At 40.0% G+C, this 24,804-nt stretch overlaps 1 protein-coding gene across 1 annotated transcript in view; it reads left to right on the forward strand.

Moving 5' to 3' along the window:
- The window catches only part of LOC131956675 (contactin-like), a 44,909-nt gene that overhangs the window by 16,164 nt on the left and 3,941 nt on the right, over positions 1-24,804 (forward strand). Inside the window, exons 15-26 of the mRNA XM_059321218.1 lie at positions 631-751; positions 2,805-3,068; positions 4,004-4,182; positions 5,809-5,929; positions 7,253-7,433; positions 7,634-7,713; positions 8,832-8,984; positions 9,294-9,388; positions 19,890-19,985; positions 21,609-21,753; positions 22,221-22,345; positions 24,427-24,631. Coding sequence (XP_059177201.1) covers positions 631-751; positions 2,805-3,068; positions 4,004-4,182; positions 5,809-5,929; positions 7,253-7,433; positions 7,634-7,713; positions 8,832-8,984; positions 9,294-9,388; positions 19,890-19,985; positions 21,609-21,753; positions 22,221-22,345; positions 24,427-24,631 — 1,765 coding nt within the window. The remainder of the gene's footprint in view (positions 1-630; positions 752-2,804; positions 3,069-4,003; positions 4,183-5,808; positions 5,930-7,252; positions 7,434-7,633; positions 7,714-8,831; positions 8,985-9,293; positions 9,389-19,889; positions 19,986-21,608; positions 21,754-22,220; positions 22,346-24,426; positions 24,632-24,804) is intronic.

The following is a 24,804-nucleotide window of genomic DNA, read 5'->3' on the forward strand; positions in this document are numbered from 1 at the left end:
GTGACCTACTTACCAGCCCTATACCAAATTACCCATAATAAATTAACAGAAATCAATGTCAGATACTCTGAAATGTGTCATACTCACACACCATGCTACTGATACTTCTACTAACACTTTAAACACCAAGTAACATATTTCTCCACTTAACTGGCATATATCACTCCTTAGTATAATACACCTCTCATTTCTTTTTCACCTTGAACAACTCACTTATACTACTTCTCTTACTTTTCTCATAACATCTACTCACTTAACGCTTATTTATACCTCTCCTCGCGATTCTCATAGTCGTAGAGTGAAAATGAGTTAAGTTGTAGGTCGAACCGTAAACATGAGTTCGTATTATAAAAGATGAGAGAAACACAGAAACATTTTTCAAAATTGGCAATATTCAAAGACAAAGTTGAATCTTTGCCATTTGTAGGTTTGTAAAAGGCGATCTAAATGAAGTGGTTATGCGATTTGAAACTTTTTTTTTAATATTGCTTCTGGACTACTAAGAAGATACTTTTTTAATGATGTTTAACACATGTTGGTTATCGTCAGACTTATAATCATGTCCTGACTACTGTCAGTCACCTTGTCAGTCAGGTCACTAACCACCGCCTCCCCACCTTTGTTCCACAGGTGTACCGAAACACCATCAGCATCGATAAAGTAGATGCAAGCAAGCATGACGGGGTGTACCAGTGTGAGGCGTCCAACTCTTTTGGTCTGGCCAGGTCTAGCGCTCAACTCCGAGTGTTATGTAAGTATGTGTACGTATGTATGCCCATGCAAGTGTCTAATACGGTTCTCTTGAGCATTAGATTGAGTTATAATAAAAAAAAATATTTAGGTTAAATGTTGGCGTTAAGACTTAGTTAGCATTAGATTTAGTAAAAATAACAATGCAATATTTAGGATAATACATGTGTGATAGTAAAAGATTTTGACTCACAGCTGAATGTCACAAATGTGGGCAAATCGTTTCTCTGGGTTATGTGTGAATTGCGCTGCATCATTTACAGCATTAAATATGTCACTAGTATGCCCCTTCTCTTGTATTGAATGTTAGATTTAGACATAAAAACCAATGAAATACGTTTTTTCACCAACATTATCAGTAAGTAACCCGAGGAAGTCTGAAGGCTTCAACATCAGCTGGTACATTGAAATTAACTCACTTTGTAATTAAGCCTGACAAATTACTTAGGTCTAAACATTGTGATTTTTCATCATTTGTACATCGTTTCCCAACGTTTCTTAATGTTTATGACTTTATCTTTTATTCCGTGTTGCCCCAACCACCATATGTTTTCTACAAATCAGCTTTCTCATATACAGCGCCCCCCTCCCCTCCCCCACTAACATAACCATCTATTCAGCATTCACAAACAGTTTTATTCAAATATTCAGCGTTCCCTCAGCATTTATTTTATTCTATTCAGCGTCGCCCCCCCCCCCTCCCACCCCCAAACTTAAATGCTTTTCTATTCTGCGTTCCACCCAACATTTCTATTCTAATATTCAGCGTTCCCCCCAACATTTCTATTCTAATATTCAGCGTCTCCCCCCCCCCCAACATTTCTATTCTAATATTCAGCGTCTCCCCCCCCCCCCAACATTTCTATTCTAATATTCAGCGTCTCCCCCCCCCCCAACATTTCTATTCTAATATTCAGCGTCCCCCCCCCCCAACATTTCTATTCTAATATTCAGCGTCTCCCCCCCCCCAACATTTCTATTCTAATATTCAGCGTCTCCCCCCCCCCCAACATTTCTATTCTAATATTCAGCGTCTCCCCCCCCCCCCCCCCCCAACATTTCTATTCTAATATTCAGCGTTCCCCCCAACATTTCTATTCTAATATTCAGCGTCTCCCCCCCCCCCCCCCCCAACATTTCTATTCTAATATTCAGCGTCTCCCCTCCCCCCAACATTTCTATTCTAATATTCAGCGTCTCCCCCCCCCCCAACATTTCTATTCTAATATTTAGCGTCTCCCCCCCCCAACATTTCTATTCTAATATTCAGCGTCCCCCCCCCCCCCCAACATTTCTATTCTAATATTCAGCGTCTCCCCCCCCCCCCCCAACATTTCTATTCTAATATTCAGCGTCTCCCCCCCCCCCCCCCAACATTTCTATTCTAATATTCAGCGTCCCCCCCCCCAACATTTCTATTCTAATATTCAGCGTCTCCCCCCCCCCCAACATTTCTATTCTAATATTCAGCGTCTCCCCCTCCCCCCAACATTTCTATTCTAATATTCAGCGTCTCCCCCCCCCCCCAACATTTCTATTCTAATATTCAGCGTTCCCCCCAACATTTCTATTCTAATATTCAGCGTCTCCCCCCCCCCCCCAACATTTCTATTCTAATATTCAGCGTCTCCCCTCCCCCCAACATTTCTATTCTAATATTCAGCGTCTCCCCCCCCCCCAACATTTCTATTCTAATATTCAGCGTCCCCCCCCCCAACATTTCTATTCTAATATTCAGCGTCTCCCCCCCCCCCCCAACATTTCTATTCTAATATTCAGCGTCTCCCCCCCCCCCAACATTTCTATTCTAATATTCAGCGTCTCCCCCCCCCCCCCAACATTTCTATTCTAATATTCAGCGTCTCCCCCCCCCCCAACATTTCTATTCTAATATTCAGCGTCTCCCCCCCCCCCAACATTTCTATTCTAATATTCAGCGTCTCCCCCCCCCCCCCAACATTTCTATTCTAATATTCAGCGTCTCCCCCCCCCCCCCAACATTTCTATTCTAATATTTAGCGTTCCACCCAACATTTCTATGTTCTTCTATCCAGCGTTCCCCCCAACATTCATGCACAACCCCGTCGAAAGCTCTAAACAAGCCTCACTGGATGGCAACGTCACAATATCTTGCCGACCCCAGGCAGCACCTCGGGCCAGGATCACGTGGTTAAAAAATGGAGCGGAAGTCGGCAAGGTGTCACCGAACGGAGATCTGGAACTTTCCGGACTATCCCGGGCCGATTCTGGAACCTACACGTGCGTGGCGAGCAACGACTTGGGCGAGGCGCGGTCGAGTTGTTTACTGACTGTACTGGGTAAGTTGCGTGGCTATTTTTAGTGGTGTTAAGAGGCGTAGCAACGGGGGGGGGGGTACATATGGCCCCGGGCGCCGACCCTAAGGGCACAAAAATGGGTTTAAAAAAAGTTAAATCTCATTTAAGCTGCAGTTTTAAATTATAAATATAAAAAATATATGGCGGGGGATCGCACAATTGAAAGTTTGTCCCCAGGCACCGGTAGGGGTCGCAACGCCTCTTGTGGTGCTACATGGGGGTCGGGGTGGGGGTACTGCGGAAAACACCAGATACATTCTAGAACAGTAAACGGTACGTGTTCCTAAAAATAAGTCATGACTTGAGAAGATAGAAGTCATCTGTGTCATGACTTAGATGCTCGCTGTCTTAGGAATGCACTGACAAAAGCTAGGTGTGGCATGGAAAGTTCCACGAAAATGTAATATTTAAATGATCATGAATACATTGCCCTGAACAAGTTGCTCGAGTTGGTAAATCTCTATACGGCTCTGAAGATGAATAGATGAATATTTGGAAAACACTAGATTAGGGCGTGGCATGTCATTTATAACATTGTTTAAAATAAGTCAAGACGTGACATGACTTCAGTCCGGACATAACGTGACTTATCTATCTATATATATAATTCTCTTCTAGGAGACACCCTTACATGGTCTGGTGAGCAGTGGTTCACGCTATGTTTACATTCGTGGAGCCGGGTTTAGTGACGGCTATTAGGGGCAGATAATTTAGTTTGAAACGATATTAAACTTAGAGGAGGTAACTAAGATGATGCTGCTTTCACGGGGAGGGGGATTTTGGGGGTAATTTAAGTCTAGACTGAAAAACGGAAAATATAAATTTTATAACGTGAATTATGTTGCGCTTGATCTTTAACTCAGGTTGTAACTAACCTCTTTTTAACTCCCACCCCCACCCCACACACACCCTCACAGAGAAGATCGTTATCGTGGACGTCCCCCACAACACTGAAATCAGCCAGAACGAGACAGCGGTGCTACATTGTAAGGCGTCGTTTGATGAAAAGAAGATGGACGTCATGTACTCGTGGAAGTTCTATTCGCATTGGCTCGATTTTACGGAGGGTTCGGTGGGCAAAGTGCATTACTCCACGGTAAGGTTTGGGTTAGGTTTAGGTGGGGACAAAGTGCATTACTCCACGGTAAGGTTTGGGTTAGGTTTAGGTGGGGACAAAGTGCATTACTCCACGGTAAGGTTTGGGTTAGGTTTAGGTGGGGACAAAGTGCATTACTCCACGGTAAGGTTTGGGTTAGGTTTAGGTGGGGACAAAGTGCATTACTCCACGGTAAGGTTTGGGTTAGGGTTAGGTGGACAAAGTGCATTACTCCACGGTAAGGTTTGGGTTAGGGCAAAGTGTATGACTCCACGGTAAAGTTTGGGTTAGGTTTAGGTGGACAAAGTGCATTACTCCACGGTAAGGTTTGGGTTAGGGTTCGGTGGGGACAAAGTGCATTACTACACGGTAAGGTTTGGGTTAGGTTTAGGTGGGGACAAAGTGCATTACTCCACGGTAAGGTTTGGGTTAGGTTTAGGTGGGGACAAAGTGCATTACTACACGGTAAGGTTTGGGTTAGGTTTAGGTGCGGACAAAGTGCATTACTCCAAGGTAAGGTTTGATTTAGAATAAAGTGCATTACTCCAAGGTAAGGTTTGATTTAGAATAAAGTGCATTACTCCAAGGTAAGGTTTGATTTAGAATAAAGTGCATTACTCCAAGGTAAGGTTTGATTTAGAATAAAGCGCATTACTCCACGGTAAGGTTTGATTTAAGGTTAAGGGTTAGGTGCTAAGCGTTAGGCTACGGTCAAAATAAAATAAAATAAACTATGATAAGTGTTGGCCTAATGTTAGTTTAGGTGCAGAAAAAGATTAAATTACAAAATAGTTTTTGGTTTAAGTTTAAGTTAGGTGTGGTAAGGTGCATGGTAAAGAAAAGTATTCTATGTAAGTTTCGGTTTAAGTTTAGCTGAGGCTAGGTTTGGTCAGGTTAGTTTCAGTACAAGATCAATCACCCACATATTGTTTTTGAAATCTTAATATTGGTAAAAGAACTTCTTGTTTGTATAAGATATCAATTTTTACCACATTTCTGCTAACATCTGTTTTTTTGTCACAATTTTTTGTTTCCACCAATATCATTTTTCTATCAAATTCCTGTTTCGACAACTTTCTGTTTTGCACCAATTTCCTGTCTTTACAAACTTCCTGTTTCAGTAACTTTCTTTGGTAACAATTTCCTAATGTCATCAATTTCCTGTGTCCACGAACTTCCTGTTCTCCCCCACTTCCTGCCTCTTCCCCCCTTCCCTTCTCTCCACCCCCCCCCCCCCCCTATATTAATTGTCTCCATCCATTTCTTGTCTCCACCTACTTCCAGTCGCCACCTGTTGTGAATGATATTTTAGTGTACAAAATGGATATGAGAGATGTTGAATGTAACGAGGCAAGTAAGGATGTGACGTGTGAGAGTGTGATTTGATTGTTAGGGGAAGGAGTTGAGGTTGTTATGTTGGTGTGTGGATGTCTTCGGCTGTCGACGTCGATATAGTCGTGCCCGTTGTGTTTTGAAACAGTGTAATTGGAAGATGAGATGAACAACGCCGTCCTTTTTTGATTTGTAATTGTATTGGGTCGTCGTACGTTGTTCTTTATATTGAAGCATCGACCCCGTCCACATCTCGCATTCATAAAACCTGCTACTTCCTGTTGTCCCCCACAGGCCCAGAACTCCGGCATGCTCTACATCATTGCCGCCCAGTTCGAGCACGAGGGTGAGTACACATGCGTGGCGTCAACCGTTGCCGGATCCGTTTCAGCCAGTGCTTTCCTCACCGTCAGAGGTAAGTGTACCGTACCCTAACAAGATGAGTTTTATCTACACATGTAATGTCCATGTTAATTTTAGGCAATTTTTTTTATTACAACATTAAAATACTCATCTTTTTTAGCATTCTAATATAAACAAAATGTTATATACACATCATGATTATCACAATTAATTTAATAAATCCAGAGCAGATTCATTTTTATAATAAAAATTTCGGCAGTATAAATTCGATAGTTTTTTTTTTAATTTTTTTATTTTTTTAAACACATTTTTTTTCATTACTTCCTTAAAGTTAGTAGCAATTCTTTCATCATCATCTTTTCATTTTTGTGCCCAAGACACATGGGGCCGCCACAGAAAGCTCCCTCTCACTTATGTCAGTCACCGGCAATTTTCCTGGCGGTCCCCCTTGACAGTCCTACCCCTTCCAGCTGCTCACACACAAGCACACTTCCCCCACCCCCATTATAAAATCAACTCACACACAAGCACACTTCCCCCACCCCCATTATAAAATCAACTCACACACAAGCACACTTCCCCCACCCCCATTATAAAATCAACTCACACACAAGCACACTTCCCCCACCCCCATTATAAAATCAACTCACACACAAGCACACTTCCCCCACCCCCATTATAAAATCAACTCACACACAAGCACACTTCCCCCACCCCCATTATAAAATCAACTCACACACAAGCACACTTCCCCCACCCCCATTATAAAATCAACTCACACACAAGCACACTTCCCCCACCCCCATTATAAAATCAACTCACACACAAGCACACTTCCCCCACCCCCATTATAAAATCAACTCACACACAAGCACACTTCCCCCACCCCCATTATAAAATCAACTCACACACAAGCACACTTCCCCCACCCCCATTATAAAATCAACTCACACACAAGCACACTTCCCCCACCCTCATTATAAAATCAACTCACACACAAGCACACTTCCCCCACCCCCATTATAAAATCAACTCACACACAAGCGTACTTCCCCCACCCTCATTATAAAATCAACTCACACACAAGCACACTTCCCCCACCCCCATTATAAAATCAACTCACACACAAGCACACTTCCCCCACCCTCATTATAAAATCAACTCACACACAAGCACACTTCCCCCACCCTCATTATAAAATCAACTCACACACAAGCACACTTCCCCCACCCCCATTATAAAATCAACTCACACACAAGCACACTTCCCCCACCCCCATTATAAAATCAACTCACACACAAGCTACATTCATACAATTGTTAAGAGAGTACGTCGTGTCGTCTGCTAATACTTTTGAACACCTTCCTTCCATCAGGACCCCCGGGTGAGCCGGGTGGGGTGCACGTCAGGCAGGCGAAGAACGGCTCGGATTTAAATTTTGGCGACATCGCCATCTGGTGGCAGGAGGGAGAGTACCACGGGTTCCCTGTGACCAAGTATCTGATAGAGTACTTGTCGTACTTTGAGAAAGATTGGAAACTACTTCTGGCTGGTACGTTGGTTGAGTTGTTGCATTTTGTAGTTGGTTATGGTTAAAGTTTGGGGTTAGTTTAGATGGTTGTGGACTGGCTGTTCCAAGTATCTGATAGAGTACTTGTCGTACTTTGAGAAAGATTGGAAACTACTTCTGGCTGGTACGTTGGTTGAGTTGTTGGTTTTTGTAGTTGGTTATGGTTAAAGTTTGGGGTTAGTTTAGATGGTTGTGGACTGGCTGTTCCAAGTATCTGATAGATTACCTGTCGTACTTTGAGAAAGATTGGAAACTACTTCTGGCTGGTACGTTGGTTGACATGTTAGTTTTTGTAGTTGGATTATTGTTAAGGTTTGGGGTAGGTTTAGAAGGTGGTGGATATAGAGGGTTATGGGTGAGAGTGAGGTTGGTGGGTTAAAAATTAAGTTTTGGTTCAGTGTTATGTTAGGGTTAAGATTTTGTCAATTTTTTGTTTTTTAACCAGGTGGGGTTTAAGTTAGGTTTTTATAAACTGCGAGGGTTTAAGAATACACATTTTTAGGGATTAGTTAAGTTTCCATCTCTTAGTTTTCGTTTAATAACTTCATTTAATCATAACTCGAGTTAGGGTTATAGTTTAGGTAGAAGTATTTGCGTACTTATATTGGGCTCGTACTTATATAGGTTTTTATGTTAAAACTAGGATTAGAAATCGTTTGGACAATTATGTATGTTTCGCAATATCGTGGTTGCACTTTAGAAAGTGAAGCAAAGGCTTCTGGACATATAAGGGCAAGATGGAAGAGAGCCCTATGCCAGACTGGATTAACTCAAGTCATAGTTTGATTGTAATTAATGTTGTAGCCAGACGTAATAGTAAATTCCAGGTGCATCTAAACATCATCTTCTGATGTTCATCTAAACATCATCTTCTGATTTTCATCTAAACATCATCTTCTGATGTTCATCTAAACATCATCTTCTGATGTTCATCTAAACATCACCTTCTGATGTTCATCTGAACATCATCTTCTGATGTTCATCTAAACATCATCTTCTGATGTTCATCTAAACATCATCTTCTGATGTTCATCTAAACATCATCTTCTGATGTTCATCTAAACATCATCTTCTGATGTTCATCTAAACATCATCTTCTGATGTTCATCTAAACATCATCTTCTGATGTTCATCTAAACATCATCTTCTGATGTTCATCTAAACATCACCTTCTGATGTTCATCTGAACATCATCTTCTGATGTTCATCTAAACATCATCTTCTGATGTTCATCTAAACATCATCTTCTGATGTTCATCTAAACATCATCTTCTGATGTTCATCTAAACATCATCTTCTGATGTTCATCTAAACATCATCTTCTGATGTTCATCTAAACATCATCTTCTGATGTTCATCTAAACATCATCTTCTGGCATTCCAGACATCCCAGCACAAGACACACATATCCAGGAGTACCCCGACTGGCGGGGGGTCGACGTCAGGGAGGGGCTGTCCCCCGGGACGTCGTACCAGTTCAGGGTACGGGCAGGGAACAACCAGGTGGGCTACGGTCCTGCCAGTAACGGGCCTTTTGGTGAGTACAGAATTTTATCATGGTTTAACCCTACCTTTTTGTGAGTACATAATTGTATCATGGTTTAACCCTACCTTTAGTGAGTACATAATTTTATCATGGTTTAACCCTATCTTTTGGTGAGTACATAATTTTATCATGGTTTAACTGTACCTTTTGGTGAGTACATAATTTGTACTATTGTATATCACTACCCTAAAGCACGCGTTGTTTACATCATTACATTTTATTTGATTGTGTCTATACAAATGTATACTTGTATCTGATATTGTATGATGTCAATCTATGATTTGAACTCTACCCCCACAGACTGGTATAGAATGGTATCCGCCGCACCACTTTACGCACCGACCAACATCCGGGGAGGGGGAGGGAGCGTAGGGCTGCTCATCATCAAATGGGATGTAAGTCTTTTAAATACTTTAACTTTTTAAGCCACTGGTATATAGGTGCATGCAGGGAGAGGAGAGGTAGACCAAGAAAGAACTGGAGACTTGACATGGAAGAAGACACCAAGAAGATTGGATACACCTGGGGACAGTTGGAGAGACTAGCCCAGGACACCTGGGGACAGCTGGAGAGACTAGCCCAGGACAGGATACACCTGGGGACAGTTGGAGAGACTAGCCCAGGACATGATACACCTGGGGACAGTTGGAGAGACTAGCCCAGGACAGGATACACCTGGGGACAGTTGGAGAGACTAGCCCAGGACATGATACACCTGGGGACAGTTGGAGAGACTAGCCCAGGACAGGATACACCTGGGGACAGTTGGAGAGACTAGCCAAGGACAGGATACACCTGGGGACAGTTGGAGAGACTAGCCCAGGACACCTGGGGACAGTTGGAGAGACTAGCCCAGGACAGGATACACCTGGGGACAGTCGGAGAGACTAGCCCAGGACACCTGGGGACAGTTGGAGAGACTAGCCCAAGACAGATATGCCTGACACCAAGAAGATTGGATACACCTGGGGACAGTCGGAGAGACTAGCCCAGGACACCTGAGGACAGTTGGAGAGACTAGCCCAGGACACCTGGGGACAGTTGGAGAGACTAGCCCAGGACAGAGACGCCTGGAAAGCTCTTGTCAGCGGCCTATGTCAGTAGTATATTAGGTCACTTTTGGGTCGTATTTTTGGCGGAGGAGCGCAGGCGCAGGCGCAAAGGTTATATAGTAAAATACTCGGAGGAGCTGCCGCAGCCTGCCGCAGCCTGGGACAATGAGATATAGTAAAATACTCCCAGCCTGGCGCAGAGGCTGGGTGAGGAGCGGAGGGTGAAGGCGCAAAGACATATAGTAAAATATTACGCCAACTGGTGTTGGCGGAGGAGTGAAGGGTGAGTCACCTTTTGGTGACCTTGTGACGTAATCATTGACCTTGTGACGTAATTAGTGACCTAGTTACGTAATTTTAATGCGTTTTTAATGAGTTTTAATGAGTTTTTTTAAATTTTAATTAATTTTTATTATCGAGTTACGTAATTTAATTACTTTGTATTTTTATTTTGTTTAATTTGTTTGTTTACTTGTTGTTTCATTTAATTACTTTGTTTATATTGTGTAATTTTTTATTAACGAGTTACGTAATTTGATTATTTGTTTACTTTTTAATTATTTTTATTTTGTTTATTTTGTTTGTTTACTTGTTGTTTAATTTAATTACTTTGTTTATATTGTGTAATTTTTTATCGACTAGTTACGTAAATCGATTATTTTGTTTATTTTAATTTTAATTTTGTTTATTTTTAATGTAATTTAATTTTATAATTAGTTTGAATTTAATTTAATTACTTTGTTTATATTGTGTAATTTTTTATTAACGAGTTACGTAATTATTTTAATCTATTATTTGTTTGAAATTCATTTTAATTAATTTGATTTTAATTACTTTGTTTAATTTAATTACTTTGATATATTTCTTTTCTTTGTTGTTAAATTTGTTGGTTTGTTTATTTGATTGTATGTATGTTTAATAGTAAACGGAGAGGGGTGGTCAGGGATTGTGAGGGATGGTCGGGGTTGAGGGTAGGGGTGTGCTAGCATGTACTAGAACAGTCTTTCTATAACAGCCATTAACCAGCCGTCCAACACAACGAAAGTGTACTTTGTGTATAACATTCATTAAAGATAACGATCAGGCGACAGTGGTGTTACTTATCGATCCGTGATCCTTTGTTGACACGCGCTGCGCTTTTAATGGGAATGTATTGATCGCACCCACGGAGCCATCGGGACAACGGGCGCGTTAATATTGATTCCACACACGGCCATCAAATGATGGTCCGCCTAATTAATTCGGTCATGCATCGTGGGTTTATGTCGACTACAAACATCCATTAGAGACACCTGTTACTCGCTAAGGGCACCCGACACGTATCGATCCACATGCGATCCTTTGTTCTTGTCAACCACCGTACAAGGGCCAAGTTAATATTGATCGAACCCACTGACCATCAGTATGATGGTCCACCTATGTGTAATTTTTATTAACGAGTTACGTAATTTGATTTTAATTTTTTAAATTTTTAAATTTTTAATTTAATTTTATAATTAGTTTAATTATTATTAACGAGTTACGTAATTTGATTTTAATTTTTTTAAATTTTTAAAATTTTTTTAAATTATTATTTTTAAATTTTATTTTTAATTGTTGTTTACTTGTTGTTTAATTTAATTACTTTGTATAATTTATTTGTTTGAAATTCATTTTAATTAGTTTGCTTTTAATTTCTTTGTTGTACGCCGTTTGAAATAAAAGACTAACACTAGAGTGTACTAGAAAGTGTCATTGTGTATAACATCCATTTAACCACAGCTGTTACTTATTAGCGACAGCTTGTACTTATCGATCCGCCCGTGAGCCTCCCCGGCGCTCCCCGTGGTTGCTTAATAGCGGACTCACTGAAGCGATCACAACAGGTAATTAATCGAAACCATTAAGTCCCTCTCCGCGTTAAGTGTGGCGACAGCTGGTGCTGTAATTAGTCACGGCTCTCGGCTTTTTTCATTAGACTTCAGCTGTACATGAACTATGTTCACATATCGTACGCCCGGTCATTCTTTGATCAAATTAAAAAATTTTGTTTCCACATGTCCTGCGAACCGTCCCTTGCTATGTATGAAAGATTAATGGTTGTAACTATTCGCTTATAGCGAGGGTCAGCGAAAACAAAAATATATTTAAGGGTCGGAATTTTCTTTCAACCACCGTTAAGTCAGGTTTTGAGACGAAACGAAGTCTCGGTAGGTTCGTGTTTTTTAATGGGCGACAGGGCGACTTGATGCGTTGGTACGTAGGTATGCGGGGTTAAGGTTCTATAACTCTATATATTTAAATACGTTTTTTTTTTATTCAAATGAGTTTACTCCCCCTAACGTAAGTACATGTAAAGAGGGATTTCCTATAGATCTGTAATGAATTAGGCCTTTTTGACTATGACTTGTTGCCCAGGTGTTGACATGATACGCTTTTTTGAGATATACACACACACACACACACACACAAACACACACACACACACACACACATGCGCGCGCGCGCGAAATTCATACTAGGTCGGTAATGGCGGAGAGAACTTATAGGTATACATTATCATGGCGACAACAAAAGCGACTCTTATTTTATTTACATGAAAGCGTGTTTTCCAAAAAGTGTCACCATGCCATTGTCATTTTCGCAGCGGGGTTTATTTTAAGTGTACCCCGTGCACGGTTGTTTACATTTTAAAAGACGTGTCGCGTGTCTTCCCCTTACCGCTTCCCTAATAGAGAAACGAGAGGAAAGACAACTGTTCTAAAATTAGAACAGACTTGTCTACACACACGAGTATCGTCCCTTGTGAAAAAAAAAAAAAAAAATTCGCGTCAGATTCCTTAACTAAACAGTCAATTTCTTTAACAAGTTAAAAAATAATTTAGGAAGACAAGGGTTAACAACATTAGACGCTACCGTTTTTGTTTCCTGTGACGACAAGGCACAATACACTTTTGTATTTTATGTCTCAAGTAGAGGGTGGGATATTTTTTTCTTTGTAAGCGTGTTGTAAACAATGGGTAGAGGAAGCGATTACTAGGTAAGAGGGGAGAGAACGTGACGTACATCGCGATATTTGAAAACATGGCGATGTTTAACCTCAACCAAAAAAGGCAATGAACCTAGAAGGAAGACGAATATATATCTTAGTCTTGCAGCAGATTACCTTCCCATGTTCGCTTTAGTATTACAGTTTTCATCAATCTTCTTTTTGACTTGAACTTCTTTAATTTTTAAGAAAGTTTACTTATACATAATACATTACGTCTAATGACAATTTTTTTATTTTTACCACTCAATGTATTTTCTTTTTCTATACCTTACATTGTCATCTTAATTTTTGATCACCTTAGTAAAAATTTGCTTAAGATTATAAACTTCAAGTTTTAAAAAACAACAACGTCGTGTCAAATGACACACCGTTTAAAATGTCTACATTTAAAGTTCACCAAAATAATGACGTAAAAACTAAATATCATATGACATTAGCATACATATCATTCAATCTAATCACTCTAAAGTACAAATCAATAATTTTTATTGATTAAGGGGCTGGGTGAGTTATTTTTATCACTATTCCCCCTTCCCCTTCCCTTTGTCCGCAACCCCTTTCCCCTTCTCCCATCCAACCTTGCGTCATCACACTAACCTCAATACCAACCGCTAGATACACAGACCGTACCACTACCCATTCTATTCCATTTAAGAGACAAAGGCTGTATGACAATCCTAAAGACAAATATTTATTCAACTAATATCACAACCCCTAGACACTACTCCAACAGACTGGGCTATGTAAGTTGTAGACGCCACTCCTCGTTGAATATCTCTTGCACCCTACCTACATCGACAACTTTGTCCGCCGCCCTCGCCCTATCCCTAAACACCCGCTTGATAAACACACCATACCACTACCCACACTATTCCCTTGGACAGACAAAGGACAAAGTAACAGACAAACATTTATCCCCCTTCGTTTACTGTCACAAGTGACAACGTTCCCATCCAACTCCGAAACATCCATGCCCCAATTTCGAAACCAACCTCGTTGAAAACTCCCCTGACCCTAGTTTAACTTTGCCTCACCGATTCCAAAACAGTCCTGTACCAAACATCCATGTACCAATTTTGAAACCTGTCTTGTTGAAAACAAAAAGACCGTCCCACTCTAGTGTAAACTCTACCCCGATCAACTCCGAAACAGGGATGGTCCTCGTTTGAAACCTGCCTCGGTGAAAACAAAATCCTTCCCACTCTAGTATAGACTCGGCCTCTAACACTTCAAAAACATCCCTGTACCAACTTTGAAACACAACTCGGTGAAACCCAAACTCCCCCAACGCTAGTTTAAACTCTTCCCTCATCACTTCAAAAACATCCCTGTACCAACTTTGAAACACGCATCGGTGAAACCCATACTCCCCCCGACGCTAGTTTAAACTCTACACCAATCGATTCCAAAACATGCCTGTAACAACTTTGAAACCGGCCTCGATGAAAACAAAAACCATCCCACCGTAGTATAGACTCGGCCCCTAACACTTCCAAAACATGCATGTACTAACTTTGAAATCACCCTCGGTGAAAACTTCACCGACCCTAGTATGGACTCTATACCTACCGAGTCCAAAACATGCATGTTCCGAGTTCAAAACCAACCTTCACCGACACTAGTATGAACTCGGCTACCAACAATTCCAAAACATGCATGTTCCGAGTTCAAAACCAACCTTCACCGACACTAGTATGAACTCGGCTACCAACGATTCCCAATCATGCATGTACCAACTTTCCAACCTGCCTCAGTGCTAACAAAATTCCCCGACCCTAGTATGAACTCGACTGCCAACAATTCCTAAACATCCATGTACCAACTTTGTAACCTGCCTCGGTGAAAACTTCACCGACCTTAGTTTAACTCTCCCTAACAATTCCAATGATGCATGTACGAACTTTGTAACCTGCCTCGGTTAAAACACCCCCGTCCCTAGTATGAACTCGGTTACCAACAATTTCTAAACATGCATGTTCCGAGTTCAAAACCAACCTTCACCGACACTAGTATGAACTCGGCTACCAACAATTCCTAAACATGCATGTACCAACTTTGCAACCTACCTCGGTGTTAACAAAAACTCCCCTGACCCTAGTATGGACTCTACACCTACCGATTTCAAAACATGCATGTTCCGAGTTCAAAACCAACCTTCACCGACACTAGAATGAACTCGGCTACCAACAATTCCTAAACATGCATGTACCAACTTTGCAACCTACCTCGGTGTTAACAAAAACTCCCCTGACCCTAGTATGGACTCTACACCTACCGATTCCAAAACATGCATGTTCCGAGTTCAAAACCAACCTTCACCGACACTAGTATGAACTCTAGCCCTACCGATTCCAAAACATACATGTTCCGAGTTCAAAACCAACCTTCACCGACCCTAGTATGAACACGGCCCCTAACAATTCCAAGGATGCCTGTACCAACTTTACAACATGCCTCAGTGTTAGCAAAACTCCCCGACCCTAGTATGAACGCGACTGCCAACAATTCCTAAACATGCATGTCCCAGCTTTGTAACCTGCCTCGGTGAAAACTTCACCGACCCTAGTATGAACGCGACTGCCAACAATTCCTAAACATGCATGTCCCAACTTTGTAACCTGCCTCGGTGAAAACTTCACCGACCCTAGTATGGACTCTCTACCTATCAATTCTAAAACATGGATGTATCAACTTCGAAACATCCCTCTGTGTTAACAAAACTCCCGCGACCCTACTATAGACTCGACCCCTAACGATTCCAAAACATGTATGGTCTAGCTTCGAACCCTGCCTCGGTGAAAACGTCACCGACTCTAGTATGAACGGTGCCCCTAGCCAACTCCAAACCTTCCCTGGGCACCCGAATAAAAAATAACTCACCCAGCCCCTTAATCAATAAAAATTATTGATTTGTACTTTAGAGTGATTAGATTGAATGATATGTATGCTAATGTCATATGATATTTAGTTTTTACGTCATTATTTTGGTGAACTTTAAATGTAGACATTTTAAACGGTGTGTCATTTGACACGACGTTGTTGTTTTTTAAAACTTGAAGTTTATAATCTTAAGCAAATTTTTACTAAGGTGATCAAAAATTAAGATGACAATGTAAGGTATAGAAAAAGAAAATACATTGAGTGGTAAAAATAAAAAAATTGTCATTAGACGTAATGTATTATGTATAAGTAAACTTTCTTAAAAATTAAAGAAGTTCAAGTCAAAAAGAAGATTGATGAAAACTGTAATACTAAAGCGAACATGGGAAGGTAATCTGCTGCAAGACTAAGATATATATTCGTCTTCCTTCTAGGTTCATTGCCTTTTTTGGTTGAGGTTAAACATCGCCATGTTTTCAAATATCGCGATGTACGTCACGTTCTCTCCCCTCTTACCTAGTAATCGCTTCCTCTACCCATTGTTTACAACACGCTTACAAAGAAAAAAATATCCCACCCTCTACTTGAGACATAAAATACAAAAGTGTATTGTGCCTTGTCGTCACAGGAAACAAAAACGGTAGCGTCTAATGTTGTTAACCCTTGTCTTCCTAAATTATTTTTTAACTTGTTAAAGAAATTGACTGTTTAGTTAAGGAATCTGACGCGAATTTTTTTTTTTTTTTCACAAGGGACGATACTCGTGTGTGTAGACAAGTCTGTTCTAATTTTAGAACAGTTGTCTTTCCTCTCGTTTCTCTATTAGGGAAGCGGTAAGGGGAAGACACGCGACACGTCTTTTAAAATGTAAACAACCGTGCACGGGGTACACTTAAAATAAACCCCGCTGCGAAAATGACAATGGCATGGTGACACTTTTTGGAAAACACGCTTTCATGTAAATAAAATAAGAGTCGCTTTTGTTGTCGCCATGATAATGTATACCTATAAGTTCTCTCCGCCATTACCGACCTAGTATGAATTTCGCGCGCGCGCGCATGTGTGTGTGTGTGTGTGTGTGTGTGTTTGTGTGTGTGTGTGTGTGTGTGTGTGTATATCTCAAAAAAGCGTATCATGTCAACACCTGGGCAACAAGTCATAGTCAAAAAGGCCTAATTCATTACAGATCTATAGGAAATCCCTCTTTACATGTACTTACGTTAGGGGGAGTAAACTCATTTGAATAAAAAAAAAAACGTATTTAAATATATAGAGTTATAGAACCTTAACCCCGCATACCTACGTACCAACGCATCAAGTCGCCCTGTCGCCCATTAAAAAACACGAACCTACCGAGACTTCGTTTCGTCTCAAAACCTGACTTAACGGTGGTTGAAAGAAAATTCCGACCCTTAAATATATTTTTGTTTTCGCTGACCCTCGCTATAAGCGAATAGTTACAACCATTAATCTTTCATACATAGCAAGGGACGGTTCGCAGGACATGTGGAAACAAAATTTTTTAATTTGATCAAAGAATGACCGGGCGTACGATATGTGAACATAGTTCATGTACAGCTGAAGTCTAATGAAAAAAGCCGAGAGCCGTGACTAATTACAGCACCAGCTGTCGCCACACTTAACGCGGAGAGGGACTTAATGGTTTCGATTAATTACCTGTTGTGATCGCTTCAGTGAGTCCGCTATTAAGCAACCACGGGGAGCGCCGGGGAGGCTCACGGGCGGATCGATAAGTACAAGCTGTCGCTAATAAGTAACAGCTGTGGTTAAATGGATGTTATACACAATGACACTTTCTAGTACACTCTAGTGTTAGTCTTTTATTTCAAACGGCGTACAACAAAGAAATTAAAAGCAAACTAATTAAAATGAATTTCAAACAAATAAATTATACAAAGTAATTAAATTAAACAACAAGTAAACAACAATTAAAAATAAAATTTAAAAATAATAATTTAAAAAAATTTTAAAAATTTAAAAAAATTAAAATCAAATTACGTAACTCGTTAATAATAATTAAACTAATTATAAAATTAAATTAAAAATTTAAAAATTTAAAAAATTAAAATCAAATTACGTAACTCGTTAATAAAAATTACACATAGGTGGACCATCATACTGATGGTCAGTGGGTTCGATCAATATTAACTTGGCCCTTGTACGGTGGTTGACAAGAACAAAGGATCGCATGTGGATCGATACGTGTCGGGTGCCCTTAGCGAGTAACAGGTGTCTCTAATGGATGTTTGTAGTCGACATAAACCCACGATGCATGACCGAATTAATTAGGCGGACCATCATTTGATGGCCGTGTGTGGAATCAATATTAACGCGCCCGTTGTCCCGATGGCTCCGTGGGTGCGATCAATACATTCCCATTAAAAGCGCAGCGCGTGTCAACAAAGGATCACGGATCGATAAGTAACACCACTGTCGCCTGATCGTTATCTTTAATGAATGTTATACACAAAGTACACTTTCGTTGTGTTGGACGGCTGGTTAATGGCTGTTATAGAAAGACTGTTCTAGTACATGCTAGCACACCCCTACCCTCAACCCCGACCATCCCTCACAATCCCTGACCACCCCTCTCCGTTTACTATTAAACATACATACAATCAAATAAACAAACCAACAAATTTAACAACAAAGAAAAGAAATATATCAAAGTAATTAAATTAAACAAAGTAATTAAAATCAAATTAATTAAAATGAATTTCAAACAAATAATAGATTAAAATAATTACGTAACTCGTTAATAAAAAATTACACAATATAAACAAAGTAATTAAATTAAATTCAAACTAATTATAAAATTAAATTACATTAAAAATAAACAAAATTAAAATTAAAATAAACAAAATAATCGATTTACGTAACTAGTCGATAAAAAATTACACAATATAAACAAAGTAATTAAATTAAACAACAAGTAAACAAACAAAATAAACAAAATAAAAATAATTAAAAAGTAAACAAATAATCAAATTACGTAACTCGTTAATAAAAAATTACACAATATAAACAAAGTAATTAAATGAAACAACAAGTAAACAAACAAATTAAACAAAATAAAAATACAAAGTAATTAAATTACGTAACTCGATAATAAAAATTAATTAAAATTTAAAAAAACTCATTAAAACTCATTAAAAACGCATTAAAATTACGTAACTAGGTCACTAATTACGTCACAAGGTCAATGATTACGTCACAAGGTCACCAAAAGGTGACTCACCCTTCACTCCTCCGCCAACACCAGTTGGCGTAATATTTTACTATATGTCTTTGCGCCTTCACCCTCCGCTCCTCACCCAGCCTCTGCGCCAGGCTGGGAGTATTTTACTATATCTCATTGTCCCAGGCTGCGGCAGGCTGCGGCAGCTCCTCCGAGTATTTTACTATATAACCTTTGCGCCTGCGCCTGCGCTCCTCCGCCAAAAATACGACCCAAAAGTGACCTAATATACTACTTATGTCCCAGGAGGGGCGACAGGCAAACCTAATCTAACCCCCAAACAGTTCATGGTCGTGATTGCGCTGCACTATCGTATTAGTGATTCGCTATTTTTTAAAACTAATTTTGTAATTGTTTATGGTCGCGCTTTGACAATTGAATAGTTTCGTATCTCTGTGTTCCTGTGATAGTTTTATATGGCTATTTGAACTATTGACAGTTTTGTAACAGATCACTAAAACATTATTTGCCCTGTAATTAAGCTAACTATCCTACAAAAAAGCATATAACATAGCATTATTCTGTCTTTGTACACAAAAATAGATTTTAAAATTCAAATTTTTCAAATTATGTGCAAATTTTGCTTGCTATATAGGCAAAGTAGAATTATTTTTTTTTATTTTTTTATTATTTTTTTTTTTTTTTTTTGAAAATAACGGGTTTATTTTCCCCAGCCACTACCCAGAAGCCTGTGGGGAAGCAACTCTGTCAAGTACATCGTCTACTTTAGGTCACGTGATGACCGTGATAAAGACGGCAAGTGGCAGAGTGTAAGTCACGTGACTTCGTCAAGAGTTTTCCAGTTGTAATTTTCTAAACATTAATAATTACTAAAAACAGTGGCGTATGCATAATGATAGAACAAATTTTAACCCCGCCCCCGAGACGATCCTGGCTACGCCACTAACTAAAAATATAATGTCAATATTGTAACAAGTAATTACGTTGACGTCATTTTGGAGTAGGGATGTCTCATTTTAGCTATTAAATGAATATTACCTTAGTTATTTTTTTTTAGCGCAATCTCCATTCTGGAGAATTGCGTTTATTAACCCGTCATTTCTGGATGGATGGAAAAATGAATGTATGGATGTGTGTCCGCAGCTTTAAGTCGTATCTCCTCCTCAACGAAGCAATATCGATGACTAGTTACAAAAACAATTATGTTAAGCAAGTTACGAGGATGAACATAGGCCATAAAAATTCCGGGTTTCTTTCATGGATTTCCCGGAAAAGCCAAAAAAACTCGAAAAAAATGCAGTTTTTTGCCCATATCTCGGCAACCAGACAACTTAGCGACTTGAAACATGTACCAATCGATTCCTGCCATAATTTAGAACAATATTGCCGAAGAAAGTTTTCAAAAATATCCTTTCGTTTGGTCACAAAAAAAAATTTTGAATTAATTAAAATTTGGACCGAATTAGTAGGCATTTTATGCAACCACACCACACGCGTCATCACGTTCAATAGCTGCGCCATCACGTTCAATGGCTGCGACGTCACGTTCGGTAGCTGGGCGTGCAATGGTTTTTTTAGTCATGTTACTCTATTGTAAATAAAACATGTAAAATACTGAAAAAAAAATTAATAAAAAACGTTTTAATAACTAACCAATGGTTTTACTAACCCTGCTCTTGATTTACGCTACGACAGAGCTATTTTTAGATAACACAAGGAAATTGCGTTAAAATTGTCACTAGACTTTTTTTTAATTACTTGTTTAAATGTTGATTAGTAAATTTAGGTAGTAATGAAATGTCATTAAATTTTGTGAAATAGTCATTTCTAGTTGTACACCACAATATAAGGGATGCTGGAAATGTCGTAGGCTGAGAATAAGCTGTTTTTATAAGGTATTAGATAAACGTTCTGCATCAGTGTTTCTTACGAACTCTTTTCGGGGGTGGGGTGGGGGCGGTGGACTTTCTTCGGGGGGGGGGGGGGCGGCCACTGTTAAAAGTATATATTTTCTATATAATTTTCAATTCGTTCGGGGGGGGGGGGGGGGGGCGGTAGACTTTTTTCTTCTTCTTCGTTCTTAATTTTTAGTGTTGGAGGGGATCGGGTCTTATCTGCCAGGGGGTTGGGGATGCGTGTCAACTGGTTATGCGCCATGTGTGATTTTGGGGTTGTCTCTCCTAGAAGAGTTGCTGTCCCCAGCAAACGAGCCTCATCTGCCCGAGGGTTCGAACTCGAGACTTAGCAACCATGAGCTTTACCGACTCGACCACGCCGACCCCCCACCCCCCCCCCACCCCCACCCCCCCCCCCCCCCTCACCGCCTCCTCCCTTTCCCGAAACGATGCCTGGAAGAAACTCTGCTCTGCATGTATTCTGCAGGTAGGAATACTAAAAAAAAAATTCCGTAAGTTTTAGTCTTACATTCACAGACAGGGGAAATTATAGCACATACCATAGAACAACTAGTCGGAAGTGAAAACTATTATCTGCCTTACGAGGTCAAAGTTCAGGCGGTAAACGACATGGGCAAGGGACCTAACTCAAGCATTGAGATAGTCTACTCGGCCGAGGAGAGTAAGCGTTCCTTGTAACTTCAGTTAATTAAATGTTCAGTAGAGTTTTGAGATTAATTTTCTTGCCTTCAGTTTATCATAACTTCAACGGGATGTATGTAAAACATTAATAAGTACATTCGTACGTTTTTTTTTTGTTGTTGTTTTTTTTTTGGGGGGGGGGGGGGGGGGGTTGTTTGTTTATTTGCCATAAAATATAATAAATGTAATGCCAGAACTAAAACAAAATTCCATGTTGGTAAAAACTAACCCAGATGTTAAAAAGTTAATTTTTTACTATCATATTAATTATCCCTGATAATTTCTTCCTATTCACCTTATTTCGACATAAAAATGATTTCTTCGTCATCGCGGTTCATACTAACACCCCTCCCTTAGCCAACCCCAACCCACCTCAACCCCCCATTTACTTCTATATTTACTTATCGCTGGTGTGTTTATGTCTAACTTCTCCAACATCATCACCAGTGCCCAACAACGTGGCCCCCCTGTTTATCAGCGCCTACATCATCAACGGCACCGCCACCTCCGTCACTTGGAAACCAGTGCCCAACACCCGGGAGTCTGCCAAGGGTTCGGTCTTTGCCTATCAGGTGAGGTCAGGGTTCGGTCTTTGCCTATCAGGTGAGGTCAGGGTTCGGTCTTTGCCTATCAGGTGAGGTCAGGGTTCGGTCTTTGTCTATCAAGTGAGGTCAGGGTTCGGTCTTTGCCTATCAGGTAAGGTCAGGGTTCAGTCTTTGCCGAGCAGTCAGATCAAGGTTCGGCCTTGACTTATTAGAAAAGGTCACAGTTAACAAATATCTAGCCTTGTGCAAGAACACTGCAACTTATTCAGCTGTATTATTATTCTAGATCCTTCCTCTATAGTTATATTATTATTCTACATCCTTGCCCGTATAGTACTACTATTGTTCTATATCCATGCCCCCCCTAGTTCTACTATTGTTCTAAATCCTAGCCATATAGTTGTACTATTGTTCTAGATCCTAACCCTATAGTTCTACTATTGTTCTATATCCATGCCCCCCCCCCCCTAGTTCTACTATTGTTCTAAATCCTAGCCATATAGTTGTACTATTGTTCTAGATCCTAGCCCTATAGTTCTACTATTGTTCTAAATCCTAACCCTATAGTTCTACTATTGTTCTAGATCCTAGCCCTATAGTTGTACTATTGTTCTAGATCCTAGCCCTATAGTTCTACTATTGTTCTAGATCCTAACCCTATAGTTCTACTATTGTTCTAGAAGTTAGCCCTATAGTTCTACTATTGTTCTAGAACTTTGCCCCTATAGTTCTACTATTGTTCTAGATCCTAGCCCCTATAGTTCTACTATTGTTCTAGATCCTAGCCCCTATAGTTCTACTATTGTTCTAGATCCTAACCCTATAGTTCTACTATTGTTCTAGAAGTTAGCCCTATAGTTCTACTATTGTTCTAGAACTTTGCCCCTATAGTTCTACTATTGTTCTAAATCCTAACCCTATAGTTCTACTATTGTTCTAGATCCTAGCCCTATAGTTCTACTATTGTTCTAAATCCTAGCCATATAGTTGTACTATTGTTCTAGATCCTAACCCTATAGTTCTACTATTGTTCTATATCCATGCCCCCCCCCTAGTTCTACTATTGTTCTAAATCCTAGCCATATAGTTGTACTATTGTTCTAGATCCTAGCCCTATAGTTCTACTATTGTTCTAAATCCTAACCCTATAGTTCTACTATTGTTCTAGATCCTAGCCCTATAGTTGTACTATTGTTCTAGATCCTAGCCCTATAGTTCTACTATTGTTCTAGATCCTAACCCTATAGTTCTACTATTGTTCTAGAAGTTAGCCCTATAGTTCTACTATTGTTCTAGAACTTTGCCCCTATAGTTCTACTATTGTTCTAGATCCTAGCCCCTATAGTTCTACTATTGTTCTAGATCCTAGCCCCTATAGTTCTACTATTGTTCTAGATCCTAACCCTATAGTTCTACTATTGTTCTAGAAGTAAGCCCTATAGTTCTACTATTGTTCTAGAACTTTGCCCCTATAGTTCTACTATTGTTCTAAATCCTAGCCATATAGTTGTACTATTGTTCTAGATCCTAGCCCTATAGTTCTACTATTGTTCTAAATCCAAGCCATATAGTTGTACTATTGTTCTAGATCCTAACCCTATAGTTCTACTATTGTTCTATATCCATGCCCCCCCCCCTAGTTCTACTATTGTTCTAAATCCTAGCCATATAGTTGTACTATTGTTCTAGATCCTAGCCCTATAGTTCTACTATTGTTCTAAATCCTAACCCTATAGTTCTACTATTGTTCTAGATCCTAGCCCTATAGTTGTACTATTGTTCTAGATCCTAGCCCTATAGTTCTACTATTGTTCTAGATCCTAACCCTATAGTTCTACTATTGTTCTAGAAGTTAGCCCTATAGTTCTACTATTGTTCTAGAACTTTGCCCCTATAGTTCTACTATTGTTCTAGATCCTAGCCCCTATAGTTCTACTATTGTTCTAGATCCTAGCCCCTATAGTTCTACTATTGTTCTAGATCCTAGCCCCTATAGTTCTACTATTGTTCTAGATCCTAGCCCCTATAGTTCTATTATTGTTCTAGATCCTAGCCCTCTAGTTCTATTGTTCTAGAACTTTGCCCCTATAGTTCTACTATTGTTCTAGATCAACTACTGGGAGGAGCCGACCACCCTGTGTACTGGCATCAACGAGCACCAGGCCATGTTTTCCCGTTTCTATGGCGACGTGGACACCGGCGTCATCATCGGCCTGATGCCCGACCTGCGCTACTGCATCAACCTCCAGTTCTTGAATCACGCCGGCATCGGTCCCAAGACGGACATCTACACTTTCGTCATGAACAGGGCCCGTAAGTTGGGGGTAGGGGGGTGTCTTGGTACAATGTAGTGGTCTAGCGTAGAAAGTGTGATTTTTATTCACAAGTTCGTGATTTCGGAACCACCATGCCCTAAGAATATCTTTTTTTCGAAAAACAATTTTTGGTGAGGCCAAATCTTTTCGTTTCAATTTTTAGAGTTATCC

Source organism: Physella acuta, unplaced genomic scaffold (assembly GCF_028476545.2).
Source record: "Physella acuta isolate Inbredline_101_S28 unplaced genomic scaffold, ASM2847654v3 ptg001168l, whole genome shotgun sequence".
NCBI classification, from domain to species: domain Eukaryota; kingdom Metazoa; phylum Mollusca; class Gastropoda; family Physidae; genus Physella; species Physella acuta.